General features: G+C 43.3%; 1 protein-coding gene across 3 annotated transcripts in view; it reads left to right on the top strand.

Annotated features, from left to right (window-relative positions):
- The first annotated feature begins 12,974 nt into the window (after positions 1-12,974).
- Positions 12,975-15,898, top strand: part of RASGRF2 (Ras protein specific guanine nucleotide releasing factor 2) — a 164,076-nt gene continuing 161,152 nt past the window's right edge. For all 3 annotated transcript variants that reach the window (XM_069962840.1, XM_069962841.1, XM_069962839.1), the window contains exon 1: positions 12,975-13,871. In XM_069962840.1, coding sequence (XP_069818941.1) covers positions 13,596-13,871 — 276 coding nt within the window. In that variant the 5' untranslated portion in view covers positions 12,975-13,595. The remainder of the gene's footprint in view (positions 13,872-15,898) is intronic.

Below are 15,898 nucleotides of genomic sequence, written 5' to 3'. Positions count from 1 at the left end.
CCAAAGCCACAAAAAACTGGTCTACGATAAGCAGCTCAGGTGCGGCAGGTGGTAAGGAAAAAGCCCATTCTTGTGGTGGCCCTTGGAGTAGGGACATGACTATGCCCACCTTCTGGGCCTCATCTCCGGAGGAGCGGGGGCGTATCCTAAAAAACAGCTTACATACCTCCCGAAAGGCCCGGAACTTTCACCTGTCCCCTGAGAATTTATCGGGGAGCTGGACGGGTTGTTCAGGAGATACTGGGGAGATCACCGTAAGTTGTCTTGGGGCCATCTCCTGCTCCTGGACCCTTACATCTAGCTCCTGCACCATAGTATTGAGCCGCTGCATTTGTTCCACAATATTAGACATGGCGGTCCGGTTCTCCATGAGGCAAAACAACAGTTTGGGCTGGTTAATCTGTCAGGACTGGCAGGTGTAGACAAGACAAGAGACAGTGGGCCCTAGATCTGAACCCACCCACTGTCACCTGCCTACTTGCCTCAGTCGACCCTAAGCAGTCGCGGACAACCACGAAGACGTTCCCTATGCTACGTAAGTGAACACACAGAACAGTACAGACAGACGAACACTATAAAGAGTAATGGAACAAGCCAGGTCAAACCACACATGCAACGAAGTACAAAATCAGCAACACAACGGGATAGTCAAAAGTCAGGCGGAGGTCAGAACACAGGTACGTCAGGCAGAAAAGGAATAGGACGGGGTTCGCAGGAGTAGGACAAGGGGAGCTGGGACCAGGAGTGAACCTAATTAACCAGCACTGGAACTCTGCCTTAGCTTTGCTTTATACTGAGAAAGAGCACGGTCCGGATCCTCATTGGACTGGCACTCTGATCCTCCAGGCTGCAGACAGGCAGAGAAACCAGTCAATCACAGAGACCAGACAGGTGTAAAATCAAGTCCAGAAGCTTCTCAGCTTAACTCCTGCATGTCCGGAAGCTGAGAAGCAATCGGGTGTGGCACACAAAAGCAAAACACCAGGCCCAGTTCAGACCAGGCTACTGCAGATTCCTGACACAAGGTCTGGGGCTTGTGTCACCCTCTAGGATGGGTCCGCCGACACTGGTGGGCAATAGGTGGTGCAACGACCAAAGAGTCAAAACACGGGCACAAGTATTCTCTCTATTCTCAAGTATTCTACTTCTTCTACCTCTGAAGTTCCAGCAGAGAACAGTACTACTTGGGTTGGGACTCTCGACATCCTCCTCTCTACTTTTCTGCACTTTCTACGTCTCAGGACGCAACCTAGCCAGCACAGCTGTATCTCCTCTTCCACTTAAGATCATTTATTTTAATGGGTCTCTGTGGTTCTTCACCAAACACCTACAGAGTAAACACACCTTCCTTGGGTCATCTCCCCTTTCTGTGGGTGGCAGTGCCAATAGTCCGGGTGGGTAACTACTCCACTCCGGACCACCGTGATAATTGCCCAAGGGAGCCTCAAACAACCCGGTAGGTCACTGTTCACAGGGGACAAGGCAAAGCTAGCCCACCTAAACTAAAAGCAGGTGTGCCAGCATACCTGTGTGCCCAACCGACACTGGTGTCACGACAAAACTTCCAAGGGCAGGGCTGTACCTTGGCCAACCGCTACACCAGTGGAGTCACTCACACTGCTCCATCCAACTAGGGACCGGCTGTCTGCAACCGCACACCGGCGGGGCAGCGTACTATCCCACCAGCCACGCCGAACAGCTGCAACGCAGCACCAAAAGAGTATATAGAAATAGTTGTCTCCCCTACTTCTCTGGAAAAGGCTAGAGCCTTTGGGATAGAACGGCAGTACAGATGAGAAGGCTCCTTCAGCAGGAGATGCAAGCAGGGTTATACTATTGGCTCCCAGAGGGGGAAGTTCACTGATTCTGCATGTTACTTCATCATTCATAAAATAACCCCTTTATTTAAGAGTCATATGCTGGGACACATGGTTGACATTGTCTTACAATATCAACTAAAGTTAACTTCTTGCTTTTCGGTGGCACTGTAGTACTCTAAGCTATAACACTTAAGTCAAGAAAAGTACAGAGGAGTTTTCAATTAGATCTAAGCACTGTAAAGATGCTCATAATTATTATTCACTATACTGGAGACACTATGTACATGAATACATATAAATGGCAAACATGAGCAGATTTCTCAGGTATAATCCTGCAATGTTTGTATCTCCAGAGCGAATATGCAAACATTTGAAAGAACAGAAGCAACAGCAAAGGTGGTGATTCCTTTGCTATTTACAGTCTATTAAGACTAATAGGTAAGAGGGATAGGAAGTTAACAATCGGTGAACTGTCATCAAAAATCAGAGGTTCTAGAGATTCATTACTCATGTACTTTACATGAAAGGTTTACTGCATTCTTATAATACAAGCTTTTTCCATTGTGACCTTTGTGATTTTTACATGTGCTTTATATTCCCCTAGGCACAGATATGGGCTGACAATGTGGTATGGAGCACATGTAGGCTTCCAATAAACGAAATGACTCTTTGGAATTGATTGGAATCCACAGGTTTATAATTTCACATCAGTGTACAATGACATGAAGTGACATCACAAAGCTATTGCCCCAATAGCATTATCCATTCTCCGTTCTTAAAGTGTCACTTCCTAAATCAACAGTAGATGTGATATAAAGCAAGTTAGCAATTTACATTCCATATTGATTTTATTATAGTTATCATGGAAAACTTGGCACTTTCTGTGTTTAGACTCTTTGAAAAAAAAAGACTAAACACAGGAAGTCCCAGTCATCTGCACGCTCACAGAGAAGGTAGTCATCTGACTGACTGACACATTAAGCGGTGACTCTCTGTACTGGATGGGACTTCATGTGTTTAGCTTCTTTTTTTTTTTTTTAACCAGCACTGAACTAAAAAGCTGTTTTTAGGAGACTAGACCTGGATACAAAAAAAATAATAAATGTATATTGCAAACTTGCTTTAAATCACATGATTTATATTACGTTAATTTAGATTTTGAAAATTATAATGACTGTGACAGTAAAGGGGAAGCCTCCTCTGACATAAGCTTGCAGTATCTGCAAGCTAAACTGCAAGCTCGGGTGTTCAACTTATAGGGCAATGCCACCACCTGTGGCATGGTTGCTTGTGATGTCCCCACCTGTTCTGGGGACTTAAAGGGCTATTCTAGTGTCCATAAAACTTGATATAATGCTTGGGGTTGTAAAGGAAAACAACTTGCATACGACAACCTCTCATTGTAGCTTCTATTCAGCTCTTTCTGACCCCCTGATCCTTGTTTCTTCTGCCAGCTTCTAAAGGCCCTATTCCACAGAACGATTATCGTTCATAAACTCGCTCCAATAACCGCTCGTTAACGATAATCGCTTTGTGGAATTGGTGTAAAACAGCGAACGACAAAGGCGAAATCGTTATATTGTCATTCAAAATAGTTTTTCAGCATGTCGGAAAAAAACCCGTTGGTCTTTGAAAGATAATTCACTAATCGGTTCGTAAAATTAGAAATCTTCCAGTCGTTCGTAAAAAGGTTTAAAAAAAGTAGGTGTGTCCTATAGTCATGATCACCCCGGCAAATGTTTTAAACTACCATGTGACGATCGCAAAATAATCGTTACACTACATATAGCGTTCACGTTCCCACGTGTGTTATGTGTTATAGTTCGCTAAAACAAATAGTTTAGTGATCGTTAACGAGCGGTCGTTGGAGTGAGTTTATGAACGATAATCGTTCCGTGAAATAGGGCCTTTAGACGAGAGGTTGGGATGGAATCTGCTCACTCAGCCAATCACTGGCCAAGATGGGACACCACTGCAATGAGTGATTGGCTGAGTTAGCAGGTCCTGCTCTGACTGGCTGTCTCGGAAAGAGGCCAAAGAGACAGGCATCTGTGCCCTGAAGGAGCATTTGTCATGAGGATGAGGATGTTATACCTTCGTCCAGTTCAGCCCATTACTCTGTAGAGTTGTTACAGGAAAAGATTAAAAAAAAAAACAAGGCAAAAAAGTAAATTTCCCCAAAGAATTTTAAAAGGCCCAGCACACAGTAGGGATCCAACAAGAATTCCAACACCACCTGTGATTTCAGCTTTACCTATAAAGCAGTAGTATTTTTTCCTTATAATATAATATTAATATAATAGACTTTTTTGATCATCGGATGATAGTTTCCTAAACAGTCATAACAATGCAAGCAATTTCACTTGATCGCCCTGTGACAATTCATGAACATATTGTTCTATGTGTCTCACACACAATTATCATTTTTCATCGCAGCTCCTCACATCACAGAACACATGTCATCGTTCTGATCAGTGATTATTATAGAGGGTAAATGCTGTCAGATGAATTTCCCTAATGACTCAAAATATTTCGGTGCATTCTATCTAATTGTTTTGGAGTCATAAAACAAGTGTTTTTTTGTTTTTGTTTTGTTATTATGGCGCATTTCGATGGCATTGTATGGATAACATATTACTACATTAATATCTACAACTAGCTTAAAATGTCCCTGTCACTTTAAATAACTATTGACAAGACATATTATATAGGTAACGGGCCCAACAGAACTATGAGAAAATGCCCAAAAAGCCAGTGTAGAACATAGGGGACACTGGTTTACCAACAATCCCAAATGACGTAAACTAAGACCTTAGTCCCATGCTCTGCGCTGTGTGGCTGTATCAGTACAGTACCACGAAGATTTAACTATTTCAGAACTCCTGGCATCATAATGATACATGATGCTGGGAGTCCTTATAATCCGTTCCATTGAACACTGTCCTCAGGGATGGCGTAGGCACAGGGCTTACCTGTGCCCAGTGTTCTAATGTTCAGACCACTCACTGTAGTGCAGGGTGAGTGGTCTGAATATCAGAAGGCAAAGGAGATGGAGCAGGACCTTTACAGAGAGAAAAAAAAAGGGTGAAGGACCTGATCACATGACCTGAAGGTCCTCAATCCAGGAGAGCAGCCTGACAAAGAGCAAGAGGGATAAGACTCAGCTGTAAGTGCTATGTGTCAGTGTCTAAGTGTGTCAGTGTCTGAGTCAGTCAGTCAGTCATTGTCAGTAAGCCAGTATCTGTCAGTCAGTGTCTGTGTCAATCAGTCAGTGTCAGTCTGTGTTAGTCAGTCAGTCAATCAATCAATCAATCAATCGGTGTCTGTGTGTGTTTATCTATGTTACGGGTGTCTCAAGTGATTGTACATGGTGTGTGGATGATGGGTGTATAGTCTATGGATACAGGCCCGCTGGGGCTCTGTTGCCCGAGGGCCCACAAAAACTGTCCTTGACCATCCTTATATACGGTATACGGACTGTGCATGGAACTTGGGGATAAGGCCTTACAGATATAAGAGAGTCCAAACAAATCCAGTATTAGTGCAAAGCCTTAAATTTGTATTGTGACATCTTCACCGTAATCTAAATAATACTAAATATTTAATATATCACAAAAAATTCATGGATTGGTAAAACAGTGTCTACACAAGCATTTCTATAAAAACATAAATTTATAAAGATCAAGTCATAATACAAAAATAAATAAATACAAATAAAAATGAAAATAAAAATAAAAATAAAAAACGAAAAATAAAAAATGAAAAATGAAAAATAAAAAATAAAAAAATGAAAAAATAAAATGTGGGAAATCTGAAAGAATTTAGAATAGATGAAAAATATTGGTTAAAGGTAAAATATATAAATATATAAATAATATCAATATTATCAATATGAGCCTAGTAAACTTCGGCTGCGCCGGGCCCAGCGCAGTCGGTCCACATAAATGAGTGATTCCGAATCTCTATACCGTATGCTAATAATTATCGACAAGATAGCATTGTCATAATCTCCACTGTGTAATAATAAATACAGTCTATCTCGTAAGTTCTCTGTACTTTATAAGTTGTTGTTACAGTAGTTCAGATATGGCTCCGTAATGATATGGCTCCGTAGTATTATGATGTTATGATACGGGCCGTGATCTTTATCGGATGTCTTATAGCTGTGATTTACAATCATATAGAATAGCTTGGAACAATGGTGGTGGAGTAGTCCACCCCTCACCCTTCTGAAGACGGCTCTCGTAGACCGATAGATGGACTTGGTCTCCTTGGGGTCTGGGTTTTCGTGCTTTGGAATGGCACGATGTTGTAGCACGTCTGGGGTGTCTTCTGAGATGTTGCGGCGTCCGCGTGTTGGTGAGCGCGCGCTCTTTCAAACTGATGTTTGGAATAGGTGCCGTGGAGAGTGTGGCTACGGTTCGGGATTTTTAAAAAGGCTCTGTTATCCTTAAAACTTGGGACGCGTTTCAGGAGGGCTGCTCACTCCTTTCTTCAGCAAAAGATTTTTTTGGATAACTATGTTTATTTTTATTTTTATTTTTATTTTCATTTTTATTTTTATTTTTATTTACTTATTTTTTTATTATGACTTGATCTTTATAAATTTATGTTTTTATAGAAATGCTTGTGTAGACACTGTTTTACCAATCCATGAATTTTTTGTGATATATTAAATATTTAGTATTATTTAGATCTCTCTTGTATACATGGTCTATACTATTATAATTATAATTTAGACCTATTTTAATACATATCCCGTATTTGATTGTTCTCCAACATATGATCATACATTACACACTATCTTACACAGATTATTATCCCATATAGGCTATCCCACCTTCTTCTAGAGCGCCTACTACTTTTCTAATTTCTCTCCCACTGAGCTTACACACATCTACAGGGCTTCGATTGTCCCTTGACATATATATGTAACCTCAGTAGGAGACGCAGCAATGCTAAGCTGATTCAGCTCAGCACTGCTGTGTCCTGTCCTTTCTCCCCCTGTGCTCCCCACACACACACACACTGAACAAGAGATCACAAACCCATCAAATATAGTCATAACCTTTAACATTTAACAGCGAGTGCCAATGCAGCACCCTAAAGGCCCACTCGGTGCTGCAAATGATGACTGCTCAGGGGGCCCAGTGTGCTGGCGAAGTGGGCCACTGGGCCCCTTGATGTGTCAGGCCCTGCAGCAGTTGCTATAGCTGCTATGGTGGTAGAATCCCTTAGACCCATAGCAGCACCAGAACAGTCAGCCATTTTGGGGCACAAACTGACCCAAAGTCCTTCAATCAACCTATATGTTACAAGTGCTATAATATATGCAGGGCCGGCGTCAGCACCCGGCTGACTAGGGCAAGTGCCGGGGCCCACAGGTCCTCTAGGGGCCCACTCTCGTCTGTTACTACATTTTTTTTCTGTTAGTAAAAAAAAAAAAGTGTAGTAACAGGGGGGACTGGGCCCCTAGAGGCCGCATGTAACAGTTAGGGGCCCGTCGATACATACTGGGGGCCCCGGGGGCCTCACGTCTCCCTCCATAAGTCTTCCCTACAGCCGAGTAGGTAGAAAAGGACTTTTGAGTAAGAAGGACCTGTGATGATGTCATGGGTCATGTGATCGGACACCTGGCCTGATAGAGGGCAGACGGTAGGCTCTGTAAACTAATAGTTTACTGTATGTTCTGGAGTTTCTTGTTGTTTTGTTTTGTGTATAGAGGTCCTGCTGTAATATGTATATATATATATATATATATATATATATATTACAGCAGGACCTCATCTATCTATCGATCCACAGAGCAGGAGCTGTATACAGGAGTGGTGCTGCTGGTTCTGTATACAGCTCCTGCTCTCTGTGTGTGTGTGTGTGTGTATATATATATATATATATATATATATATCTATATATCTATCATGCAGCATGATATATATATACAGAGAGCAGTAGCTGTATACAGAACTAGCAGCACCAGCATGATATATATATATATATATATATATATGTATATATATATATATATATATCTTACATGCTGGTGCTGCTAGTTCTGTATACAGCTACTGCTCTGTATATAAATAAATAAATGGACGGCTCTGTGCAGCGGGTGGATACAGCGGGAGGACTGCCTGGAAAACTGGGATACAGTCTATGGCTATGGCTGTATCCCAGTTTTCCAGGCGGTCCTCCCGCTGTATCCACCCTCTCCATGGAGGTGGAAGACAGCGGGAATCGATGCCGAGGGTTTCGGCAGGTTCGGACCATCCCTAATTATATATATATATATATATATATATATATAACATGCTGGGCTGCTTGTTCTGTATACAGCTCCTGCTCTGTGTGTATATATATATATATATATATATATATAATCCTGTCATTGGGTCTGACTCCTCCAGAGTCCTGACTACTGCAGAGATCAGGAGATACAGGAGGAGAAAGATATGCAGCAGCCGCATGTTTCTTCTGCTGCAAATCTTTCCTCGCCTGTCTCTCCATGATTTGCTCCTCAAAGGGGCCCGCCGAGGCTCTGTCGCCCAAGGGCCCACAAAAACCTGGAGCCGGCCCTGAATATATGACAGGCCGCTAAATGCAATGTACTGTATTTGTTACTATATGATTCTGTCCTCGGGGAGGGCAGCACAACCAGCCTGACAGGTTTCCTTTAAAGGGAATCTGTCACATGGTTCACAATTGTAGCTAATCACGTATCCAGGCAGGGGGTATAACTGTCAATCACAGGAACACCTTTATGAAATAAAGCTTAGAGAAATGCTTGGCACTTGAAGCATCATCCTGGCCCTGAAGGGAACTTACTGATTTGCACAGATAAAAGACCACAAGGTGCTCACAAGCAGAAGTTCCCAGATTTAAAGGGGTTTTCCGATTTAAACAAATTTACCGCAGGAGAGAGTCGAGTACAGCAGTCCTACCTGTAGCTGTGATTACTATGTGAATCCATCTGATAGATTCCCTTTAAAGGGTACCTATCATTTACTTTAAAGTACTAACCCTTTAAAATACTTTGAAAAGAACCAATAATGACAAGATTGCCCCTGCAGTTATACAGATTACTATATGGCCTAGAGCACTGTTTCCAGGCATATAAGAAAATGCTGAACTCGATATTCCATAGGGCTCCATTATAATTCAGTCCACCACTACTTTAGCTGTGAGATGGAGATTAAGAGGAAAAGCGTGCGCTGCTGTGCGTGTCTGTCCCTTCATTCTAACAATCGGCAGGGGTATCAGCACCTGGACCCTGACTGATACAAACCTCTAACATGCTATGACATGTCAGAGGTTTGTACTTTCCAGGCGGTATCCTCGTACTGTGTGGAGTGGGCAGCCTGAGGGATATGAACGCATATCAGTTTTGCTTCGTACAAAGCAAAATGAATCTGGTTCACTCATCTCTAGAACCAATGATGATAAAATCACTATGATAAACTTCACTGAGTTTTCCGTCAGGTGTCACACTAGGGGATGAAGCTGCCTTTAGCACTTTCACCACTTGGTGCCTCACGTTCTCCCATCTGTTTTATAGCACGGCTGAAGGAAAAGGGTTAACTACTGTGTTTTCTGTGTTGACTGTTCTGACCAATCACAGGTACAGGTGCCTCAGACACTCCACAGCCAAATGCACTCTTTCCCTCTTGGGAAAGGTGGGAGGTCTTCTATCAGTGGATAGTGGGAAGGTAGACTAGATAGATACTCTTGTTAAGATGCAGTGCTAAACCCATGGGTAGGTCACCGTCCTCTAGGGTAAGCTTGTCTTAGCCAGGGATTCCTTCTCTTCTTTGTCAGGACAGTCTACAAGAGTCAAGAGATTAATCCCCAGTAGGACAAAGAGCCAAAGCTGATGTAGCCTACTGATCACTGCACGGTACTACTCGCAACACTAAGTACTTTTCACATTGGACAAGACCCCCAAGATGGTCCCTATACTTTCTTTTCAGTAAAAATAAACTTTTTCTAAGTTTAAAGGGAACCATTCACCCCGTGGCCCCCGGCAGAAAGTGACATACAGTGACATAAAGGTCAATATACTTACCACATCGCTCCCGGTCCCATCCCGTCCCGGACCGACACGGAGAAATCGACGTTTCTTCTTCTCGCGCCCATTATGGTAATGAGCGCCGCCGGGTCCGAAGTCCAGCCTTCTCCCCGCCTCCGACACTTGATTGACGCTGGGTCCTCCTCCTCTTCTTTCTTCTCGCCGGATCCCACACAGGCGCCGTGACAGTCGTTTTCGGCGCATGCACAGTTCACAATTGAAGCCGCTCCGCAGCTTCACTGTTTACTGCGCGAGCGCCGATTGGCTCATCTCAGCTCATTACCATAATGGGCGGGAGAAAAAGAATCAGCGATTTCTCCGTGTCAACGACGGGATCCGGGACGGGACCGGGAGCGATGTGGTAAGTATATTGACCTTTATGTCCCTGTATGTCAGTTTTTGCCGGGGGCCACGGGTGAATGGTTCCCTTTAACTATACCTCAACTTAAGCTACACTTCTTCTACTCCCTCCTTCTTTAAGTCACTACTTCGAGCACTACTATCACCTATACCTGCACCTGTTAAGTGGTGTGTTACAATCAACTGTATTGCACTGAAGTTCCTAGGTAGAAGTCACCTCTACTTAAGTATTGGGATCTGTTCTTATTTGCTTGCCGCACCTGCACCCTCACATTGTGCTAACCCTACATTGTGTCCAGGGGTGGGTAACACCAAAACACCAAACACCCACCTGCTGCATAAAACCTGAGCACCCCAGGCCACGGCACACCTCTTCAGCTATAGATTACTATATGACCCAGAGCATTGTTTCCAGGCATATAAGTATATGGTATGAGTGAGTGTACTTTGTAAGGGTATGTTCACTGAGCAAAATCGGCTGAATTCAGCAGTGGAACTCTCCGCCGCAGAATCCCTCCATGACTAATTAGAAGCTGAAGACCACCCCCATGCCTTCATAGGTGAGACTTAGGGTATGTTCACACTGAGCAAAATCAGTGGAATTTTGCCGCAGAATCCCGCCTACCTCAGTGTCAAACAACGGAGAGCCGCGGAGAGGGGAGCGCGCAAGCCCTTCCATAGACACGCTGTTTGACACTGAGGTAGGCGGGATTTTGCGGCGGAATTCTGCTGATTTTGATCAGTGTGAACATACCCTAAGTCTCACCTATGAAGGCATAGGGGGGGTCCTTAGCTTCTAATTAGTCACGGCTGGCAGGAAACCTCTTTGGCAATCACACCTCCCTGGGAGTGTCGGGGCTCCGGGACGGCCCCTCGGTGACGCTGCAGGCTTCTATACGCCGATGCTCCCAGGGAGGTGTGATGGCTGAAGAGGTTTCCCGCCATTGGTGACTACTTAGGAGCTGAGAACCACCCCCATCATATGACCAGTACCTTAAAGGAGTTGTCCAGCGAAAAAAAAAAAATTCTTTCAAATCAACTGGTGTCAGAAAGTTATTAAGATTTGTAATTTACTTCTATTAAAAAATCTCAAGTCTTCCCATACTGCTGTATGTCCTGCAAGAAGTGTTGTTTTATTTACAGTCAGACACAGTGCTCTCTGCTGACATCTCTGGCCGACACAGGAACTGTCCAGAGCAGGAGCAAATTCAAGAAATAAACATAAGGTATAAATATGAGGAGGCTATAGCTTATAGCAACAATACTGTTACAAAATTTAGAGAGATGTGGTCAACATGGATATCTAGTCCACTTTTTTCACCTTAGTTCTTTTGACTGTTTTATTATCCGTTTATTATCTGTGTACGAACATGTTATAATTGCATTTATGAATATATTACTTGCAGACTTATTCTATCTTTATGAATAATTTTAAAGACATATTATCTGAACACATGTTATTTTATGGTTTATTGTTTACTTTCCTTTGCTTTTCATTATACCTTATCTACACAATATGTTATATTTGTTATATTTTTCCTTTTGAAAAAATTCAATAAAATATATTGAAACAGAAAACCTCTCCAGCTCTGGACAGTTCCTGTCTGGGACAGAGATGTCAGCAGAGAGCACTGTGTCTGAATGTAAATAAAACAACACTTCCTGCAGGACATACAGTAGCTGATAAGTATGGGAAGATGTGAGATTTTTCAGTAGAAGTAAATTACAAATCTATATAACTTTCTGACACCAGTCAATTTGAAAGAATTTTTTTTCGCTGGACAACCCCTTTAAATCTTCGCAGCTTTTCATTGAAGGGGTATGACTCTATGTAGAGAAGATGCATTGTCACTGAACTTCATATTGCTCATAGCATTTACTTATATGCCTGGAAACAGTTCTTGGGGCTACATAGTAATCTATATAGCTGAAGGGCGCTTTTATCATGATTGGTTCCCTTTAAAGAATATGTACCAGCCAAGTGTGTTGTGCTTGTGTGAATAAAAATAAAATGGCTTGTTTTCTTGCACCATCAAGTGCCTGAGACATTCCAGCTGGGTAGTGCCTCACCCTTTACACACTGGTCACACATAGCAGTATATACTACGCAGCCATATATACAGATGTGCTGCACCGTTCTCCCAGTTAAAGGGCCAGAGACCTGAATTATGAATGAAGCACTGGACAGCATATGATAGGGAATTCAATGCATTTACAACCATACGTCACTCTTCTATAGATTCTATTGGATGATTTATTACAGATGGACATACACTTTAATAATTGCTTTAAATCAGTATATGTAATGTAATGTATTCTCCATTGTATGTGAATTGCACTTTGGGTTTTGGAACAAATAAGAAATAGTTTGATGTGTATGGAGCAATGCTCACTAATCTGTTACAAAACTACAACTCCCATCATGCTCGGACAGCAGAATTGTAGTCTCAGGATGAAGAGCACTGGTATGGCCAATCTTCTTGTGTGAACACTGACTGAGAGCCAGGGCAGGAGCTCCTTACCCTGTATACCTCCAGTTACTGGTGCATGCAGCTACACTGATGAGAAGTAGGATGGATACGATGTTAGAGTGCTGTACAGTCAGTGCACACGGTCAGATGCAGAGATCACGGGCGGACACAGGCACAGCACCGGGGACGCGGCTGGATTGCGCTGGAAGCCGATTAGTGCGCTGCGCTCGCTGCGCCCCCTGCTGGACGCCTGTCATCTGCTGCTCGCACTGCAGGCGCAGCTCCCGGAGCAGAGCTGGGCATCTGGGTGGGGGGAGGAAGTAAGTTTGGGAGTGGGACCCTGCGCCTCGCTACACGTGGGTTGAGAGGGATCTCTGGATCGCAGCAGAAGACTTGTGGCTGCTTCTCCATAGAGCTGGAGCCTGCGGGGAGAGCTCTAACACCCGGATAACAACAAGCAGCACCTGCAAGCAGAGCTCGCCTATTCCTGCACCCCCTGCACCTGCTGATCCACTGCCAAGCACCATGCACAGCACTCTCCTGCCAGCAGCACAGGGCACTGTCAGCACCAGGGACCTGGACTCATCCTGACCCCTGGACCTGCTGCACCAACCCCAGAGGATGCCCATGTACCCAGGGCAGTGCCCACAGCACACATAGAAGAGCACCTGTCAGCTTAGGTACTGTATAGGCATATGTGCACAATATATTATTAACATTCATTGACCCTGACACACCACATCACACTCCCCAGAGTGAGTGTCTGATCATTAGTGATACCCACTGGCATCCTGCTGTAAGGGTCGTTGCACCACGGTGCACCCAGCGTCATTCCCCAGGGAGCGCTGCCTGGGGGAGCATGCCCTGAAGGTCAGGATCATGCAGAAAAGTGTACGGTGCAACGAGGGGCATGCATTGTACCTTTCCCTCCTGGCCCGCAAGGAGGGCACCAAAAGGGGCACACTCAGCAAAAAGGCGACCGAAACCAGCAGGTGGCATGAGAAGTGGTTCGCTCTATTCCAAAATGTCCTGTTTTATTTCGAGACGGAGCAAAGTGGAAGACCATCCGGGATGTACATGTTGGAAGGATGCAGCTGTGAGAGGGTCCCACCACCTATAGTCGCCAGTGGGGGAAAGGAGACCATGGAGAAACAGGTGAGGTGAAATGGGGTGGGCACGTCTGTGGTCTAAGCTTAGAAATATGGAAATTAGAAACTTTAAGGCTTATCAGTATAGGAAATATATCGACATCGAGATGTGCCATGATCTCGCTTTTGGAAAAAGACTTCGACTTTGATTTTCTAATATTCACTTCGTAACCTGAAGTTTATGGCAGTAATGATCAGTTAAAGGTGTGATTTTTTTTTTCTTCTTTATACCTGCGTGATGTTTTTTTACTTTTGTGCAACACTGCGGTAGTAACTTTTGGAAATATCAGCCATAGAAACATAAACTGATCGGCGATGTGGTGGGCTCTCCGTGGGCATTTTTACAGGGATCTTGAGCAGGTGATAATCTCAGTAGGACTTTGGTTAGTCGTAAAGTTTTGTATTGTATGCACATGAATTTGCCCTGTAAAATGTGGTCACTGCTAGGGATGCTGCTTGCATTCAATGGCTCATTGTAAGGGAATTCACAACTGTCTGAAAATAAACCCAACTCCTATTAGGATCTTATCCAACAAGTAAGTGACCTGGAACCAATACAGGTCAGAGGGATTGGAATTTGCTTTTAGAGTATATTTACTTTTATTGTGTATAGTAACGGAAGTCATCTGTAACTTCTGTTTTATGTTATTAGTGGGGGGTATATGTGTGCCTTGTGAATTTATTAAGAAAATATCAGTAAACCTTGGTTAATCCTATTCCATTAACCTCTGCCGGGTGAAGCCCCAGCCCCAAACTAAATATCAACGCTTTTTACACATAATAAAATATTCTATAAATAATTTTAATATTATGTGTCCGTGACTTCTAATGGCTTATACTGTACTATGTCTGGTTCCTTATTACTTATAAATCATCAAAGCAACTGATACATTTGGAAAACCTGGCTCTATGAACTTGAAGGATAGGGGATCACCTACACAGCATCTACAGAACAGATCTTGGCTGTGTGCTCAGTGATCTGATCACAGTCGTATATTGTAAGAATCTGTAACTTCTCTTGGACACTGAGGGACGTTGTCGCTGCTTATCTAACATAACTGTGTGCTCTATAAGAAAGATTCAGGAGCATCTATGAAAGAACTTCCATTATAACTAGAGCTGCTCGGTAACCCCTTCCTGATCACTCACAGATAAGCCTGTGAACTATTTCCTCAATAATATACAGTATTCTTACTACATGGGTCAGTACAAGGTATATATACCCGGTTATTGGAACAGGGTATACATACGTGAATTTTATTGCAGAATTTCGTATGATTGTAAATTTCTTTTATATGTGTCAATGGGCTTGTGTATCTCCGTGTGAAGGAAGCACATGGTTTTCTGTTAGCCCTGTTAGGATGAATGGAACAGTCATAACAATTTCTGCACCACTTATTCTGTCTGTGATCGAGTGTCAAGATCTCTACTTTACTATGATTGTAAATCTGTTCCGCATATTTCACTGGGGTTGGTTTGGAATGAAGTAGATGGTTTTCTGCAAACTCCATTGAAATGAATGTTCATAGCAATTGCTGCAACACTTATTCTGCCTATGATTGAGTGTCAAGACCTCTTCTTCCATGTCGCTTCCATGAATTGGGTAGTTTGATATCAATTGCCCGGTCCTTATCTCCCCCATAAAGAGTCGGCCCTCTAAACGTTAGCTTGTCGGCCATTCCGGACAACATTTTATCCAATGTGTATGGCTAGCATAAGTGTCTGGATGTATACAAAGACCCCTCGTCATGCTGAAATTGTTCTGCAGGCAGAGGAGCTGTGCTGATTGATATAAAGCAGGATAAGGTGCCATTTGTTCATGTAATCTCAGCTCCTACTGGACTAAGAAGTGACAAGGGTGGTCCTTCTGAGTTACTGACATCTACATGCACACATGCACTTATAGCTGTCAATCACAGACTGCGAACACCCACTTGACTTGGTCCAGAATGAGCAAAGATGTACATGAATAAATGACAAGTAATCCTGGAATAAATGAATCCACAAATGAATGAATCTGCTCAGCTCTGTAAC

The sequence above is a fragment of the Dendropsophus ebraccatus genome, chromosome 3 (genome assembly GCF_027789765.1).
Source record: "Dendropsophus ebraccatus isolate aDenEbr1 chromosome 3, aDenEbr1.pat, whole genome shotgun sequence".
In the NCBI taxonomy this organism is placed as follows: domain Eukaryota; kingdom Metazoa; phylum Chordata; class Amphibia; order Anura; family Hylidae; genus Dendropsophus; species Dendropsophus ebraccatus.
Note: the sequence above shows the minus strand (reverse complement) of the source record. Positions and strands in the feature narration are given on the sequence as shown.